A 14,962-nucleotide genomic window follows, 5' to 3' on the forward strand; every position below is an offset into this window, starting at 1 on the left:
CTGTGTGGGGTTGCTGTTACTAGCTGAGCTGCATCCCCCCACAATTTTTATGTTGAAACTCTAGCCTCCCAGTACCTCAGAATATGACCATATTTGGAGATACGGGCTTTAAAGAGGTAATTAAGTTATGGTGAAGCCATGGGGCAGGGGTCCTAATCCAAACGGACCTGTGTCCTTAAAAGAAGAGAAAATTTGGACACACAAAGACACCGGGGTACATGCACAGAGAAAAGGCCACGTGAGGACACAGTGATAAAGCGCCCATCTGCAAGGCAAGGAGAGAGGCCTCAGAAGCAACCAAATATGCCAACACGCTGCACTTGGACTTCAGCCCCCAGAACTGTGAGACAATACACTTCGGTTGTGCAAGCCCCCAGTCTGTGGTATTTTGTTGTGGCAGCCGTAGGGATGGACGCAGCTGTGGATGGGCTCTGGAGGCTGGGAAGGAGCGCGACAGGCCTGGAATGGTGGGCCAAGAGCAAACAAGGAGGACGATGGCAGCACAGCATGAAATCACATGACCCCAAAGTCCCACTCTACGCTATTCTTGGCAGCCCCGGTAAACCTACATGGCTAGAAGTAGAGCCTGAACTAGTCTCTATCTTCTTGTGTCACCGTTAAATGGATCGAGGGCCAAAATTTTATATTTGTTCTATACATTTGCATCTTCCACTGTTTGTATTGGTTAGCATTTGAAGCTGGTTTGGTTCCTATTAGTAAAGACAGTTTTAAATGTTAATGAAGTTCTGTATCCTCTGCCATACATATTTTATACAAGCATCTGCTGAAATCCATTAACTGTGTTCAGGGCTTAGAAGAACATACTTCATGGGTCGGAAAGCAGAATCCCCTGATTCTAAAACCTGGTTTCTCACAGAGAGCTGGACTCAGTGCCTGTGGTGTCTAAACCACGATCTCACCGTCCTTTTCCCCATTGGGTTCTTTCCCCAACAAAACACCAGCCAGCAGGGCACCTCACATTGTTTCCAGGTCATGAAAAAGGAGATAGATTCCTAGGTGATTCGTCAGGCTCATAAAAACCAGATGTGGCCAAGGTAGAAACAGGACCCGAGCCTCCTGTTGCCTCTACTCCAGCTCACTCTCTGCTCCATCCCCAAATCCAGGCCCTCGAGACTCTTCTCTGTCCTCTTGCAGAAAGGCAGTGGGCACGGGCTCTGGAGCTGGGCTTGGGTTTAGTTACTGCCCTGTCGCTCCCTGAGCTGTGTGACGTAAAGCATGTCACTTAGCCTTTCAGAGCTTTAGTTCCCTCACTCACAAAATGTGAAGGGGAGAAGGAAAATTTGTTGTAAAGCGTTAAGCTACGTTGTAAAGAAGGTATCGTACAGAGAGCATGCTCTAATACCAGCCCCCCACCCCAGTCACCCCTCTTCCCCAGACGGATCCCCAGGGGACTTCTCTGTTCATTCCTTCACCTATTCATATGTCACACTGTGTCAGCTGAGCTCTGTACCTACATGACATCGTTCATGCTGCTCCTGGAGCTCCTTCTCCCAGTGCAAGTCCTCAGTGGAGGTAACACTCTTGCTGGTCCAGATGCTTAAACTCTCAGCTCTCCTTGGGTTACTAACTAGTTTCCTCTACTCTGCAGTCACCCATCTTATTGTCTTATTATTAATGTCAGCCCTGTGTCTCTCATTCCCTTCTCCAACACCTTACACGTTTGCACCAGCCATTGCCAGAGAGGAATATCCTAGAAGGAAAATAAAATCCAACGATCTTTGCAAATCCCGTGGCAGCTATTGGCCACATGGTCAGGCTAGCAGCTAATATCCTCCCACTGCCTGCCCCTTGGTCCGTCCCTCTGAGGAGGAGCTCAGTCCTTTTGCCCAGAGGGTCAGCCCCAGGCAGCAACTCTTCCTGGCCTAGCTCTGCTCCCCAAACTTGGATGCCCTTGGGGTACTTTGCTCACTGCTGCTCTCAGAGTGCCTCTTTTTATCCCTCTCTCTCATTTTAGCTGGAGCCCAGGCCTCTCTCCTCAGCCCACCTATACGTCCCATTACCTGACCGTCCCCTCCCCTGGCATATAGTGCAAGCCCAACGTCCAAAAGCAGATCCAGGATCTTTTCCCCAAACCTGCTGCTTGCCCCTCCCAAGGCCCCCTCCCTACCATCTCCTGTCACTAACATCGGTCAATTCCACCCACTAAATACCTCCTTGGTCTGCCATTTTCCACATCCCCACTGTCGCTATTCTAGTCCCAACTGTACCACCTCTTCGGCCTCTGGGCCCCTGGCCCCGCCCTAATACAGCCATCATTCCGAGGCCATCAGTTCACCGTTTAAACCTCTCCAATGCCAGCCACTGCCACTGAGGATTGAGTCCAACTCATCTTACAAGGGCCTTCGAGATCCGTCCCCAGCCCTCATCCCATCTTCTTTCTTACTCTTCCCTCTTGGGGAACTCAGTCACCCAGGCCCTCGATGCTCAATGTCAGTGGTTTTCCAAATCGAGTGTGCATTATGAGCTCCTGGGAAATTTGCTAGAAATACAGTTCCTGGCTGTCTGGGGCATGCTGACGCTGCTGGGCCCTGCCTCACCCTTTGGAGGGGGCTGTTCTATCCCCCACACCCAGTGTCTTTCTGTTTCTGTAGCACCAGCCTTCTGCCTTCAGCTCTTCTGCCGCCTCTGGTACCTTCTTCCGGCAGCCTGCAGCTCACGCCTCACTACTGCCTGGCTGGGCTCCATGCCCCTCCGAGGTGGTCGTATGTCAGCACTCACCAGAGGCATCGTAACTGCAGAAACCCACGGCCAACACGCATACACCACAGCAAGCTTCCTGGGCACAGGAACGGGGCCCATTTTGTTCACCTTTTATACCCCCAGTGCCCAGCATGGTACCTGGCACATGCTTGGAAAGCTATTAAAGGAATGAGCGGAGCCCCTGGGGATCTCTGTTAAGCTGGGAGTGCCCCAGAACACTCCACCCCAGCCCTGTGACCCTGATCCTGGGAGATAAAGCCCTGGAGCTTGAGTCCCTGTGCGATTTCCCATGAGAAGGAGCTGCCTCCTTGCTCTGTCACCAATTACATCAAAGCTGTTGTCGGGTGCTGAGCCTTCTACTCTAAAGAGGAGACTGAGGCTGGAAGAGGTGAAGCAGCCCAGTGAAAACATCATGAATCAAAGCCTGACCCTGGAAGCCTGCTGGGAAACCGGGGGCAGGGCTGGGGAGGCCGGCCTCCTGTCTGAGCAACCCACGGATTGCTTCTGCCCCGGCCTGCCCAAGCCCTGACCGACTCCTTGCCTGGTGAGCCTTCCTTCTGCCCCGGCATGGGGGAGGAGGTCAGTGTCCACAGAAGTTTCCAGACTGCTCAGTGTGAAGGCACAGGAGGCCTCTCCCATGAACCAGCAGGGCAGAAGACCTGAGCAAGCACTTGGGAGATATTTACAGAGCCTGAGGGTGGGTCTCTCAGCGTCAAAAGGGTCTGAGACAATGAAAAGCAAAGGAAAATTAGGGAGGTAGCACCAACAGCTTCGGGTACACGGAGGTCCCTGGATGTCTGCTTCTCTGGGGACATTTCCCTTTTTCGGTAGTCAACTAAAAATAGACATCAAACCCTTTGCAATTCCCAAAATCAGCATTAACTTTCTACTGCAGGCTCCTGAAGGTGACTCAGGCTGGGTGAAGTATGGAGGGCGCACTCACACACAGGGCTGTGCCAGGGAAGGAGGGTGGCTGTGGGGACCCGAGGAGGGAAGGCCGAATCCCACTGCCCTGCGCTCGGGCAGACGCAGGGCTCTGGGACAACCCCCAACACCTCCCCATTGCTGGCACACACGGGGCCCCTTCCAGGATGTCCTTCTAGACAGACCCGTGGAGGATTATTGGTCATTTCCCCAGAATTAACATCCCCTCATAGGAAAGGGTGTCATACAAGAAGATTCCAGAGGAACACTGCTCTTCTTTGTCATTGCAAACACTCATCCCCCAGCCCCCAGGACACAGGAGGCCAGGATGGTTGTGCAAGAGGCACCTGGCATGGCCAGGAAGGCAGCACCAGTGTCCTCCCTGGGGAGGACTCATCCTCCCACTTCACGGGATCACGGGAGACAGGGGAAGACTGGGGAAGGAGAGGAGGGGGAAGTCACAGGGTCCCATGCGTGGCAGGGTGGGGGGTGACGTTAGGCATTATCCCTCCTCACGGAGCAACACTTGGGTAGAGAGACACTGGGAGTTGGTACCAGCTTTCAAAGGCATTTGTGGAGATACCCCAGTTTTTCTTCCAGGATCCCAGTGTCAAGCAAATCTTGATGCCAAATCTCAACCTGTCTAGCATTTCCTTCTAGCTCTTTGAATCTTATCGTGACTTAACATTCCCCATGACTTCAAGAGAATATTTAAAAGAAAGATGTGATCCTGGGGGAATCTTTCAGGAAACCTGGGCACTACTTTGGACATCCAAAGATGCTTTCAAGTTGACGTGACTTTTGGTTTTGGAGAGAGACACATACAGGAGGCCAAGGCAAAGGTATCTAAAAAGCATAATCTGGGATGGCCCATCGCGGCCACTGAGGCCAAAGTGACCAATGTCAGGCCAGCGCCACGCACAGAGTACAAAGGGGTGTTCTGTCTGCGTCATCCCCAAATCCCAGAAGTGCAATAGAGGCAGGGACCCTTAAAGCCTGGGAACTCATGAATCTATTTGAAAAAGCAAATGATTATTATATCCCTACCTCAGGCCAGGCACTGACATTTCAGAAATGAACAGGCCCTGGTTCCTGCCTGAGCCCTGTTATCAAAGTGCCCTATGCTCATGTATCTCTTTTCTAAAAGACCATCAGTTCTACAGACTGATAGGAGGAATCCCCAAGTCTGTTACCACCTGGCCTTGCCACGTCTGTATTCTCTAAAACCAGCTCTGAAGCCCCATCAATGTTCCATGCCAATCCCCTCCAGCTGGAATACCCGAGACCTGGACCTTCCGCTTAAAGCCTCCTTCCCATCAGGATGTTTCTGTTATCGGGTAAAACAAGTGATACTTACTGTAGCTTCAACCCATCACATATCGGATGATATGAAGGGGAGTTAGCTGACCTCCCACCTGAACTGTATCACTCAAAAAAAAAAAAAAAAGCATTTCATTGAATAGACTGATGTCAGAGCTGGAAAAGCCTGGGCTCAGTTGGAGATAGTCCCCATCTGACAGGCCCAGAAACAAATGGCTTTGACCAAGTCCACATGTTCAATCAGAGGCAGAACCAAGACTTTTGTCCCTTGCTTTCTAGCCTAGTGGCTTTTCTGGCTATGTCTTGTGCCCAAGCACTGCCCCAGAACCAGGCACAGTAAAGGGGCATCTGGAGGTCCAGCGAGGATGCTGCCATCTCCCCATGCCTACTCAACCCAGGCAGAGTCTTAGATGCTTCTCCCCTGGGCCAGTGCACTTCTCTCTTGTTCTTTCTCCAAAGGTAGGGGACAACCACTCTGGACTGGAGGAGTGGATGAAGTGTTCTAGGAGTGCTAACAGTAAGTTCCCAATGAGGGGTGAAAAGTAGCATTAAAAGGAAATCAGGACAATTGACAAAAACTGAATATAGACCATGCACTAAATAGTAGTATGGGTTTAATGTTAAATGTCCTGATTTTAATAACTGCATTGTGGTTATGTTCTTAGGAGACACACAATGACATATCTGGAGATTAAGGGCATGATGTCTCTAATTTATCCCTAAATGGTGTATGTAGATCTAATCTATATGATGCATGGTGAATATATATGAATATATACATAGTATATCTATATCTGTATGAATATCATGAATGGTGAATAAATTTATATGAATACATACATAGAGAATGCTAGGATGATAGAACAAAACATAAATAATTGGTGGATCTAAGTAATGGGTATACAAGAGTTCCTTCTACTATTACTGCAATTTTTCTATAAATCTGAAATCATATCAAAATAAAGTCATAAAAAAATTCCTCTTGGGAGGCTTGCGGCAAATACCCTGACAGGTCTGAGGATCCCAGCGAGCATGGTGGGGGTTGCCCTCCTCGTCCCTTCAGCTCCCATGGCAGCAGACCCCTGCCCCCTCATGGGTTGGGGGGAGTACTGCCCAGGCGTGTGTGGACAGCACAAAGTATGCCTCTGAGACCAGCAGGGCACGGGGCTCTGCAGCAGGAACATGGATCAGGGTTGGCCTCACAGTTCCCAGATCTTACCAGCTGTCAGACTCTAGGCAGGACACTTCAGTTCTCTAAGGCTCAGTTTTGCTCCTCTATAAAATGGGACCAACTACTCGTAGCTCAGCTGAGTGAGACCTGCCTGAAGTGACAGAGCCTGAGCACCTGATGGGACGCCTGCTGCACGGGGGCTGGGCAGGTGCTAAGTGAGCACCTGGGTCGGTGCGGGGAGGGAGGGGTGCTCACAACATTCCTTCTGGCATCTGTGCAGTTCCTTTCTCCAGTGTTTCAGCAATGTTATCATTCCACTTCAACCACACCACATTCCTCTCTCCTTCCTAACCTGGCCCAGAGTTCCCCGCCTCCCAAATCACCGCAAACTGCCACTCCTCGCTCCTGGACTTGTGACTTGGGGTCTGGCACGTTAGCTTGTACTTCTGTCCATTTCCTCCCATCCTGCCACCTGGGTTGGCCGATGGACTTGGCTTTCCCCTCACGGTCCTCAGCAGGACTCCTAGGGGCTCCCAGGCCACTGCGTGGACATGTGCCATCTACCCTCACACCTGACAGCTCGCGCACAGGACAGAACAACACAGCTGAGGGTGCAGAGGTCGTGTGGGGAGGGATCTGGCTATGATCTGCTTGACAAGAAAAACACTTGGCCTTCCCTCGGTTACTGGCAGGAGAGATGGATTTCCTAGTTAGATTAGGTACTTCCCAGCCCTTGAAAAAAATGAACACACATATACAGCCAGAACACTCGGGGACAAGAGAATCTGGGCTTTCTCACGGGGTCAGAGATGTCTGGGATGAGGGATGGCTATGGTAAGAGAAAAAGACAAGCTGCAGAGGTGTCCAGAATGCATGATGTATTTACATCTGCATATGTAAATCCTCAGAAAAAAATAATTGTGAATATAATTGAGGAGGTGAGTAGAACTGAGGGTAGATGAAAGAGGGCTTTCATGTTGCCCCTGGAACATTTCTATACTTTTTAGCATGTTTAAGGAAGAATGCATACCTATGTAATTAATAAATACTACAAATTATCCCAAAAAGTGAGAATAGAATTGGAGGTGCAGGTCTAAAAGACACCTCCTTCATTTTCTATCTCCGAGCAGCTACCTTCTCAGGAGCCTTCAGGAAGGAAGCTCCATGGTGTTCTAGAAGCATCCAGAGAATTCGACAGGTTTCTGAGCACAGGTGTGTAAGCAGGTGGAGGGGCCACCAGAACCACCCTGCTGAAGCTCTCAGTGTCCAGGGGGTGATGGGTGGGGTGATGAGAGGCTGGGCGGATAGACCATTCAAAGTGGTCCTTACTGTACATGGAGACACACTCTTCCATTTCTTTGGGGGGGCGGTGTAAGACGTCTGTCCTGTCTGTAACTGTGACCCAAAGGCTAGAGTAAAATTCCCCTTCCACAGACAAGTGGGGTCTGCTGGAGTTAATCCACTCATGAATGTGTTTATTTGCTATGAGGGAGACAAGCCCTTTCCATCAGCCCTGCCCTTTCCCCTAAGCAGTACCACTAACTGAGCCCCACTCCGCACTCCTTCCAGAGCGGTAAGAACCTTTGCTTCCAGCTCTGTTTCTGGCATCTTGCTCCCTCCCTAAAGAGTGGAGACTGTGGGCTGGTACCAGAGATAGTCTGAGGACCTGGGCATGATGGGCCCTGAGGCAGCACCACACTTAACAGAGGCAGGAAAGGAGACTCCCTCTGCTTCTCCAGCCCAACAGTGCAGGCTCACCGTGCTTCAGACCTGACCGACCTCACGCTGGAATGGGCCAGAAGCTTGAACAAATACTGAAGCCTGGATCCTACCCTCAGAGATTCTGATTTAACTGAGCTGGGGTGTCCCAGCAGCAGAGGTTTCAGAAGCTCCCCAGGTGAATGTAATATGCAGCAGGGTTGAGAGTTCCCATCCCAGAATTGGACGATGACAACTTGATTGGCCTTTCCCACAGCCTTCCCTCCTCCAGCACAAAGGCCCAGCTCTCGGGGCTGCTCACTGTCTCCAGCCTGTTTTCTCCTTCACCACTCTCCCCTTGACCCCACACCTCACTTCCTCCAGGATCTGCCTGCAATGGATGTGCCAGAGCTGAGGACAGGAGGCTGATGACGACCCAGCTCAAACTCCACGCGCTCTAGCTTCTGCTCCCAGGAGAGGTGAAGGATGGCTCAGACCCCTATGTCACAAGCCCCGGGTGCTCTCCTAAGATCCCATTTTCTCGTAACAAATAGAGCACAGGCCCAATCCTCTTGGAAAAGAAAATCACCAACCCATTCTTATTAGGTTTTTCTTACAATTATTTATGCATTTCCAGCAACTTATTAAATGTCCATTCCTGATCATCTGAGCTCTCCACTTTGGTTAAATATCCATTAGACATTACAGTTCCAGTTTGGCTACCCCACACACTGAAGGCTGAGCATCCCCCTGACAGCTGGCTGGTACGTGCACAAGGAACCCAACCAAGCTCATCGTTAGGAAGGTAAATATGTAGTTCTGAAAAGAAGAGAATAAAACTAAGTCACAGAACTCTGCCTTGTCACAGAAAAAGAGACTCAGCCTTTTAATTAATCAAGCTCAGTCACTTTGCTCCATTAGTATGGGTAATTAAGAGCTTGTCTTTTTTTTTTTTTTAAACAAAGAGTGTATGGGGGATGTTCAAGCCACTCCATACCCTCTGTTAAAACTGGGGTTTCAAAGCAGAGTTTTAATAAAATGAGACCAATAATTAATCAATAGGGGAAGCCAGGACCGCACTATGACTTTTGTGGTCTCTACGCACCTTCGCCTTCATGAACCCCTTCCTCCATTTTAAAAAAGAAGAAAAAAAAATGATATATATGTATATACACATACATACATACACACATACAAATTATATTTTACAGCTGCACTGGTATAAAGATAAATATATTAACGTTATGAGTTAAAACATTTTTCTTTGACCTGAAAGTTTAGTTTTTCTTCTACTTCTATAAGAGATTAGATATTTTTGTGGGCCCTGCGTGCTGTGCCTGATAGCTCAGTGGGCCCTGGTCCTCCAGGTGAGACCCAGGAAGAGGGAGACTGTCCTGGAGAGTCACTGGAGAAGCTCCTTCCCTGAGTAGCTATTTATACCGCAGTAGCAACCCAATTCTAGGAGACTCCATAAGGCCCTTCTATGAGCAAGGCCTAGGGGCAGCCCTCACCCTACAGAACAGCGAGCCCCAGCCACATCACCAGACACGGGGCAGCAGGGCGCTGCTGGGTGCTCTGTGAGTGTGCGCGAGGCCAGGGTCACTTTGAAAGCAATGAGGTGGCCTTTCGGAGGGAGTCTGTCTCACGTGGGGAGGTGCTCCCAGAGCTGAGGCATGCTGGAAGGGACACGGCATTTCCAGTGCACACTGGGGAGCCCAGTCTGGCTTAAGTCTAAGATACGAGTGAGGAGCTGGGGGCGGGCTTGGAAAGAAGGGCCAGGCCGACGTCCGAATGTGCGTGTACAAGTGTGGCGGGTGTGCCAGGACGGTGATGCGTGTGAGGCTCCCTTGTCTGGGACTGCAGCCAGGAGTGGTAAGATCTGAGCTTGGAAAGGTCTACCGGCAGGAAAGACTCACCTGGGAGGAATCGGGAGGAGGAGACTGGGTGAGAAGTACAGAAGGCCTGAGTGTGGTGGCGAGTGGACGTGGACGTGCGGAGGCGGGGAGAGGTGGGCAGGGTCACGTGGCCGCTGGCCCGGGCACCGGGACTTCCCAGGGCTCGCCGGGGTGCAGGCGAGGGGGCTGGGGCTCTGATGCTGGCCCCCAGTGCTGGGCTTGCCTAGAGGAGCTGAACAAGTACTTACTCTCTGTTCCTAGCACGGGAGGAAGAGAGCTCTTGGGCCTCCGGGCTTTCATCTCTGGGGCCTTGGCATTGTCCTTGGTGGGAGCATCTGGAACAGAACAGGTAACCACGAACATCAGTGGGCTGCTGCCCAGGGAAATGAGCCGAGGAGGCATCTCAATAAAAAATTCCCACCCCGACCAAAATTAGAGCCCCGCCACCCCGTCCCGCTCCCCATTCCACTCTGGGGGCCCTCAGTGCCTGCTGGGCAGACGGCGCCTGCCACTGGGCACCTTCCTCCACAGCAGCACCAAAGAAGGAGCGTCCACTCCACTGCGCCTTATAAATCAGGTGGAGAGAGCACAGTCGCCCAGGCAAGATGGATGGACAGGCTGTCCTGGGAGCTAGTTAACGCGTTCCCCTCTACGGCAGGCACGTGCTGCCAGGAATCCTGTCACTGGCAGGGCTGGAGGAGAGTCGGTGCCCTCTGCTTACCTCTCTCCCATCTTTTTCCCTTCACTGGGCATTCACCCACTTGGGCTAACCGCTCTGCATTTCCCAAAGCCTGCTCTGTATAGAGCAGTCTCTCACACAGAAGAAGGAGAGGACAAGGCCCTTGCCCTTGGCTCATGGCCTGAAAGGGGCCTGCACCTTCTGATTTCTCAGACTGCCTTCTACACGTGGCCACTGACAGACCTCCAGACCAGACGAAGGCCTCGGAGCAGACAGCCGGCCTGCCTCTCCCAACCCCTGGATGGAGCCTTGGGCCCGTTATGGGAGCTTCTGCACCCCTCCTCAAAGTAAACCCCATGAAACCCTGCAGAGCCTTCTGGGTAGACCTGAAATGGGACATGGGTGGGTGTACAACTCTTCAAGCCTCTCCTTCACATTCCCTCATCCATATTAATGCCAAGCGTGGACAAGCCCAGGGGAAACTCTCCCTTGTTGGGGCAGCAGAAAAACATCGTACTGGGCTGGGCATAAAAGGCCTTACTGGACCCCGAGGAGACTGGGCTTCAGGAAGTATTGGGGAAACCACCCAGGAACTTGGATAAGAAGCAGCTGGTTAAACAGCTATCACTATGCTCCAGCATTTTCCCCAGGAGCATTTTCCCCACAAGGAACTCTCTTCAGGGATGTGCTGGGAGGGAGCCTCCCCCTCTGAGCCCCTTCCTGCCATTCCCTTTCCTGCTCCTGACGAGAGGAAGCTCGGAGGGAGGAAGGAGGGGGTGGGACTTTCCAGCCAAAGCTTGGGCCGCATTCCTGTGGCTTGGCTGGGGAGGAAGAGACATCTTGCTGTCCTGACTCCTAGACGGGGCAGTCCTAGCTGCTAATACATGCCCTCTCCCAGGCCAGCTCCTGGGGCTTTGCGGGGTGGACACAGGTTGCACAGAACTAGGGCCTGGGGATGAACCCTTTCCCAGCACATGGACTCCTGATGCTCCCATCTGGATGCATTGCTCCTTCTGGATGGCATTTGCCTCTCTTTCCTGCTTCAGATGGTGGATCTGCCCATGTGAATCCCCCGACAAGGAGTCCGGCTTCCTTCCCCACCTGAAGCCTGCCCACTCCCAGTTCTAGCTGGGTCACCCAGGGCCGAGGCCTCGTGCAGGCACTGTCCAGGCTCAGCGGCAGCTCCAGGCACACAGGCCTTCAGGCCGTGGAGACGATCTCCTAGGGAAGTCAGCCGAAAGCTGTACACAGGTCACTGCAGGAATGATGAAGGGTCGGCCTGAAGAAGAGCTTCCTCACAGTGTATGACAGGGAACGGTCCTGAGGAAGCACAGCTGGAAGAAGGCCTTTTCAGCAGCACTTGATAACCTGGCCCCCTTCCCTGCCTCCATTCCTCACTGTTATCCTTCTGCCACCTTCTGTTAGAGCAAAAGGAGCCCCAACGGTGAGTCCGGGGTCCCTGCCTTCCTTAGCTGACACTGCCTGTGGCCGGTCCCCTCAGCGGGCCGGCCATACACCAGGTCCCATGTGCATATGGATGGAGGAGCAGGAAGTCCCATGGGGGGGGATGGGGCTGACTTCACTTCCTCACATGGGTATTTACCCCAGGCCTAATGGTCATTCTCAGCTACAGAAAAATCCTCAGTACATGTCTGTCAACCTCTGTGGTGCTCAACATGGGCTGCCCATTAGCAGCACATGTATCTAGGTCTCTCACTCCCCAGATCCTGGTTTAATTGGTCTGGTTAGGGGCCTGGGTGTCAATAGGATCCAGAAGCTCCACAGATGATTTTAATATGTCACTCCCCGTCTCTCTCCTCAGGCTGTGTGTGTACATGTGTGTATATGTGCCTGCGTGTCTAGAGGTGGGGGTGGGGCCCAGGGAGGTCTCGGGGACTAGTCTAAGAGACAGGAATGCCGACCAATGCTTCCCTTGATGTCTGGGGATCAGGGTGCCATACACCAGGGCATGAGTCTGTGGTTCCCTTGTTTAAGGCCCTCCCTTCAAGATCTGACAGGCACCAATGACAATTTACAGAAAGCTGCACCCCAAAATGTGTTTGTTTTCCCCCTTTTTAAGGAAGAGGAGGAGAGAGCCAAGTATGCATAGAGAGTTCTGTGCTCCTCGGCTTGGATACTCTCTTTGCCTGTCTTTCTTCTGGTGAGTTCTGGGACATCACAGGAGGGAGATAAAGAAGGATCAGGGTTGTTGTTGTTCTTGTTTTAACTGATGCATAACTGGAGGCAAAAGCCAGCAAAGGATGAGAGACCTGGTGCTCCTGGGTCCCTAAAGAAGGCACACAGAGACTGGGACCCCTTCTCTCCTCGCAGGGTTGTGTCGGCCTTCGCTTCCAAGCACCCTTAGAGTACAGACCCCAGAGAGGAGGGTTCTAGCTTTGGCTTTGTCATCAGCAATCCTGGGATCATGAGCAAATCATTTCAACCCCTCTGGGTCTCTATTTCCACATCTGCACAAAGGAAATAACACTTATTTCCTCTACAGCACAGTGTTAAAAAACTCAAAGGAGAGAGTGGTGCTCGGAAAAGGAGAAAAATGATCATTTACCTACGAATTCACCCCTCCTGTTTACCACGTTTCCTCACCTTCCTCCGAATCTGCTTTAAAATTCTCCACCTTCAAAATGCCCTGCCTGACCAGCCCCTACGCGCACGCTGCGTGTTGCCCGCCTCCGCATCTGTCCTCAGCTTCTGAGTGCTGGCTTGACACTGACGTGTGAGTACACTACTGTCATGTGTTCTGAGCTTTGTTTTTAGAAGTTCTGTGCACTTTATCTTTCCATCTGACCATGAGGAAAGGGACTCAAGTTTCCCTTTCAAGCCAGGCATACCCCTAGACTTGGAGCCCCCCCACCAGGGGTGAGACTCGCCCCCTCTTCCCTCGGCAGTCCTCCCGCCCCACGGGGGCTGTGCACACACCACAAGCCACTAGCCCTCCATGAGAACAGCAGCGAGGAGTGGGCTGGAAGGACCATGTGCTTAATCAGAACCAGCTTTTGCTTGCATGGATGCCCAGGGGACAAAAATAATAGTAATACAAGTCTAAGCGCAGCTTGTGTTTTCTATTTTAATCAGTTGGTGATGAAACTGAACTCCATTTCTAGATCTGGATCCCAGGGCTGGAGTCCATTGCTGGCCTGGTTGTGCCCCCAAAGACGGATGGGGGAGGAAGATGGCAGCAGGGAGAGGTGGGGGGCCTCTACATGGAGTGGAAAACGTGTCCTTATATGGGCAACGGCTCACCCCTTCCACTCCTGGGCTAGCTCGGACCCAGCCTCCAGGGCAGCAGTTTTGTTTCTGTCTTCCCCAAGAGGTTGGTTCCCTGAGATATAAGCCTAAGGCAGGGGGAATGAGGTGTCAGGAGGCTTCTAGAAGGGGGTCCAAGCTTCCAGGAGCTCCACGAGGGGGCAGGGCAGAGGGGCTGGCCTCTTTCTCTGCCTGAGGGCAAGCAGCAAGCTGGCATCATCAGAAGAGAGGGCGCTCCAGGCAGGAGACAAGCTTCTTTCTGGCTCTGCCGTCTGGGGCCTGTGAGTCCTTGGGCAAGTTTCCTTCACCAGGAAACCAGGAATCATACCCCAACAGAGTGAATGAGGTGGGTTACTTAGTCGGTGCCTGGCATGATGCTACGTGCTTTATCTGCTTGCTTCGGGTTGAACCATACCTTTGCCAATATTCGAGTGTCTTTGGCCTAGCAGAACGGCAATTTTATTTAGTTCCATCTAATGCGTGTTAGCTGCCTGTGATGACCGGAAGGACAAAAGTGAAAGTGGGAGCAGACTTGTTACTAAGGCAGGACCTTGGCCAACGAAAGAAGGGTGCGTCGAAATCCACTCGGTCCCAGGCAGGGCTGCCCGCCGGCCATGGCCACAGGAGGCGCGGCAGCGAGGCGCCAAGGCTGCGCTTAGATGCCCAGCCAGCTAGTTATTAGCCACGTGGACTTCAGCAGGCCACTCAGACCCTACGCGCCTCGATTCAGGCTGGTCCATTATCACGCTGCAAACCCCCTTGTCACAGTTACGAATCAGCCTCGGGTTGCCAAACCCAACGGCCAGTGCTCAGGCTCACCTATTCTCCTCGGCAGCCGCATCTGACACACTGATCCCATCATTCCTTTCTTACTGAAGTGGCCACCGTTTGGCTTCGGGGACACCCCTCTCTGGGATTTCTTCCTGTCCCACTGTGGCCATTCTTTCTCGGTCTCCTCTGCAGACCTCTGTCCTGCCCTCCTTCTCCTCCTGCCCCCTCCATCCACGTCCAACCTAGGGACCTCGCTCAATCCCAGGACATTCAGTGGCCTCTTATGTGGATGGCTCCCCATATCCTGGCTCCACCCCTGACCTCCTAACTCAACTCCAGGTTCATCCAAAGGCCTGCCTATGTGACATGCCCACCTGGATGTCTGATGGACATCTTAAACTTCACAGGTGCAAAATTCTGGTTTGTCCCCCACCCCCTTACATGCCCATCCAGAAAGTAGGACCACTGTTGATCTGTGCTTCCCCATGAAAACCAAGTCACCTCTGACTTCCCTTTCTC

The 14,962-nt window shown here is 52.1% G+C and overlaps 1 protein-coding gene across 4 annotated transcripts in view; it reads right to left on the reverse strand.

Annotated features, from left to right (window-relative positions):
- The window catches only part of MYLK (myosin light chain kinase), a 111,755-nt gene that overhangs the window by 53,581 nt on the left and 43,212 nt on the right, over positions 1-14,962 (reverse strand). For all 4 annotated transcript variants that reach the window (XM_032406704.1, XM_032406703.1, XM_032406705.1 and 1 more), the window contains one exon: positions 9,978-10,064. In XM_032406704.1, coding sequence (XP_032262595.1) covers positions 9,978-10,064 — 87 coding nt within the window. The remainder of the gene's footprint in view (positions 1-9,977; positions 10,065-14,962) is intronic.

The sequence above is a fragment of the Phoca vitulina genome, unplaced genomic scaffold (assembly GCF_004348235.1).
Source record: "Phoca vitulina isolate PV1807 unplaced genomic scaffold, GSC_HSeal_1.0 scaffold8, whole genome shotgun sequence".
Lineage (NCBI taxonomy): Eukaryota > Metazoa > Chordata > Mammalia > Carnivora > Phocidae > Phoca > Phoca vitulina.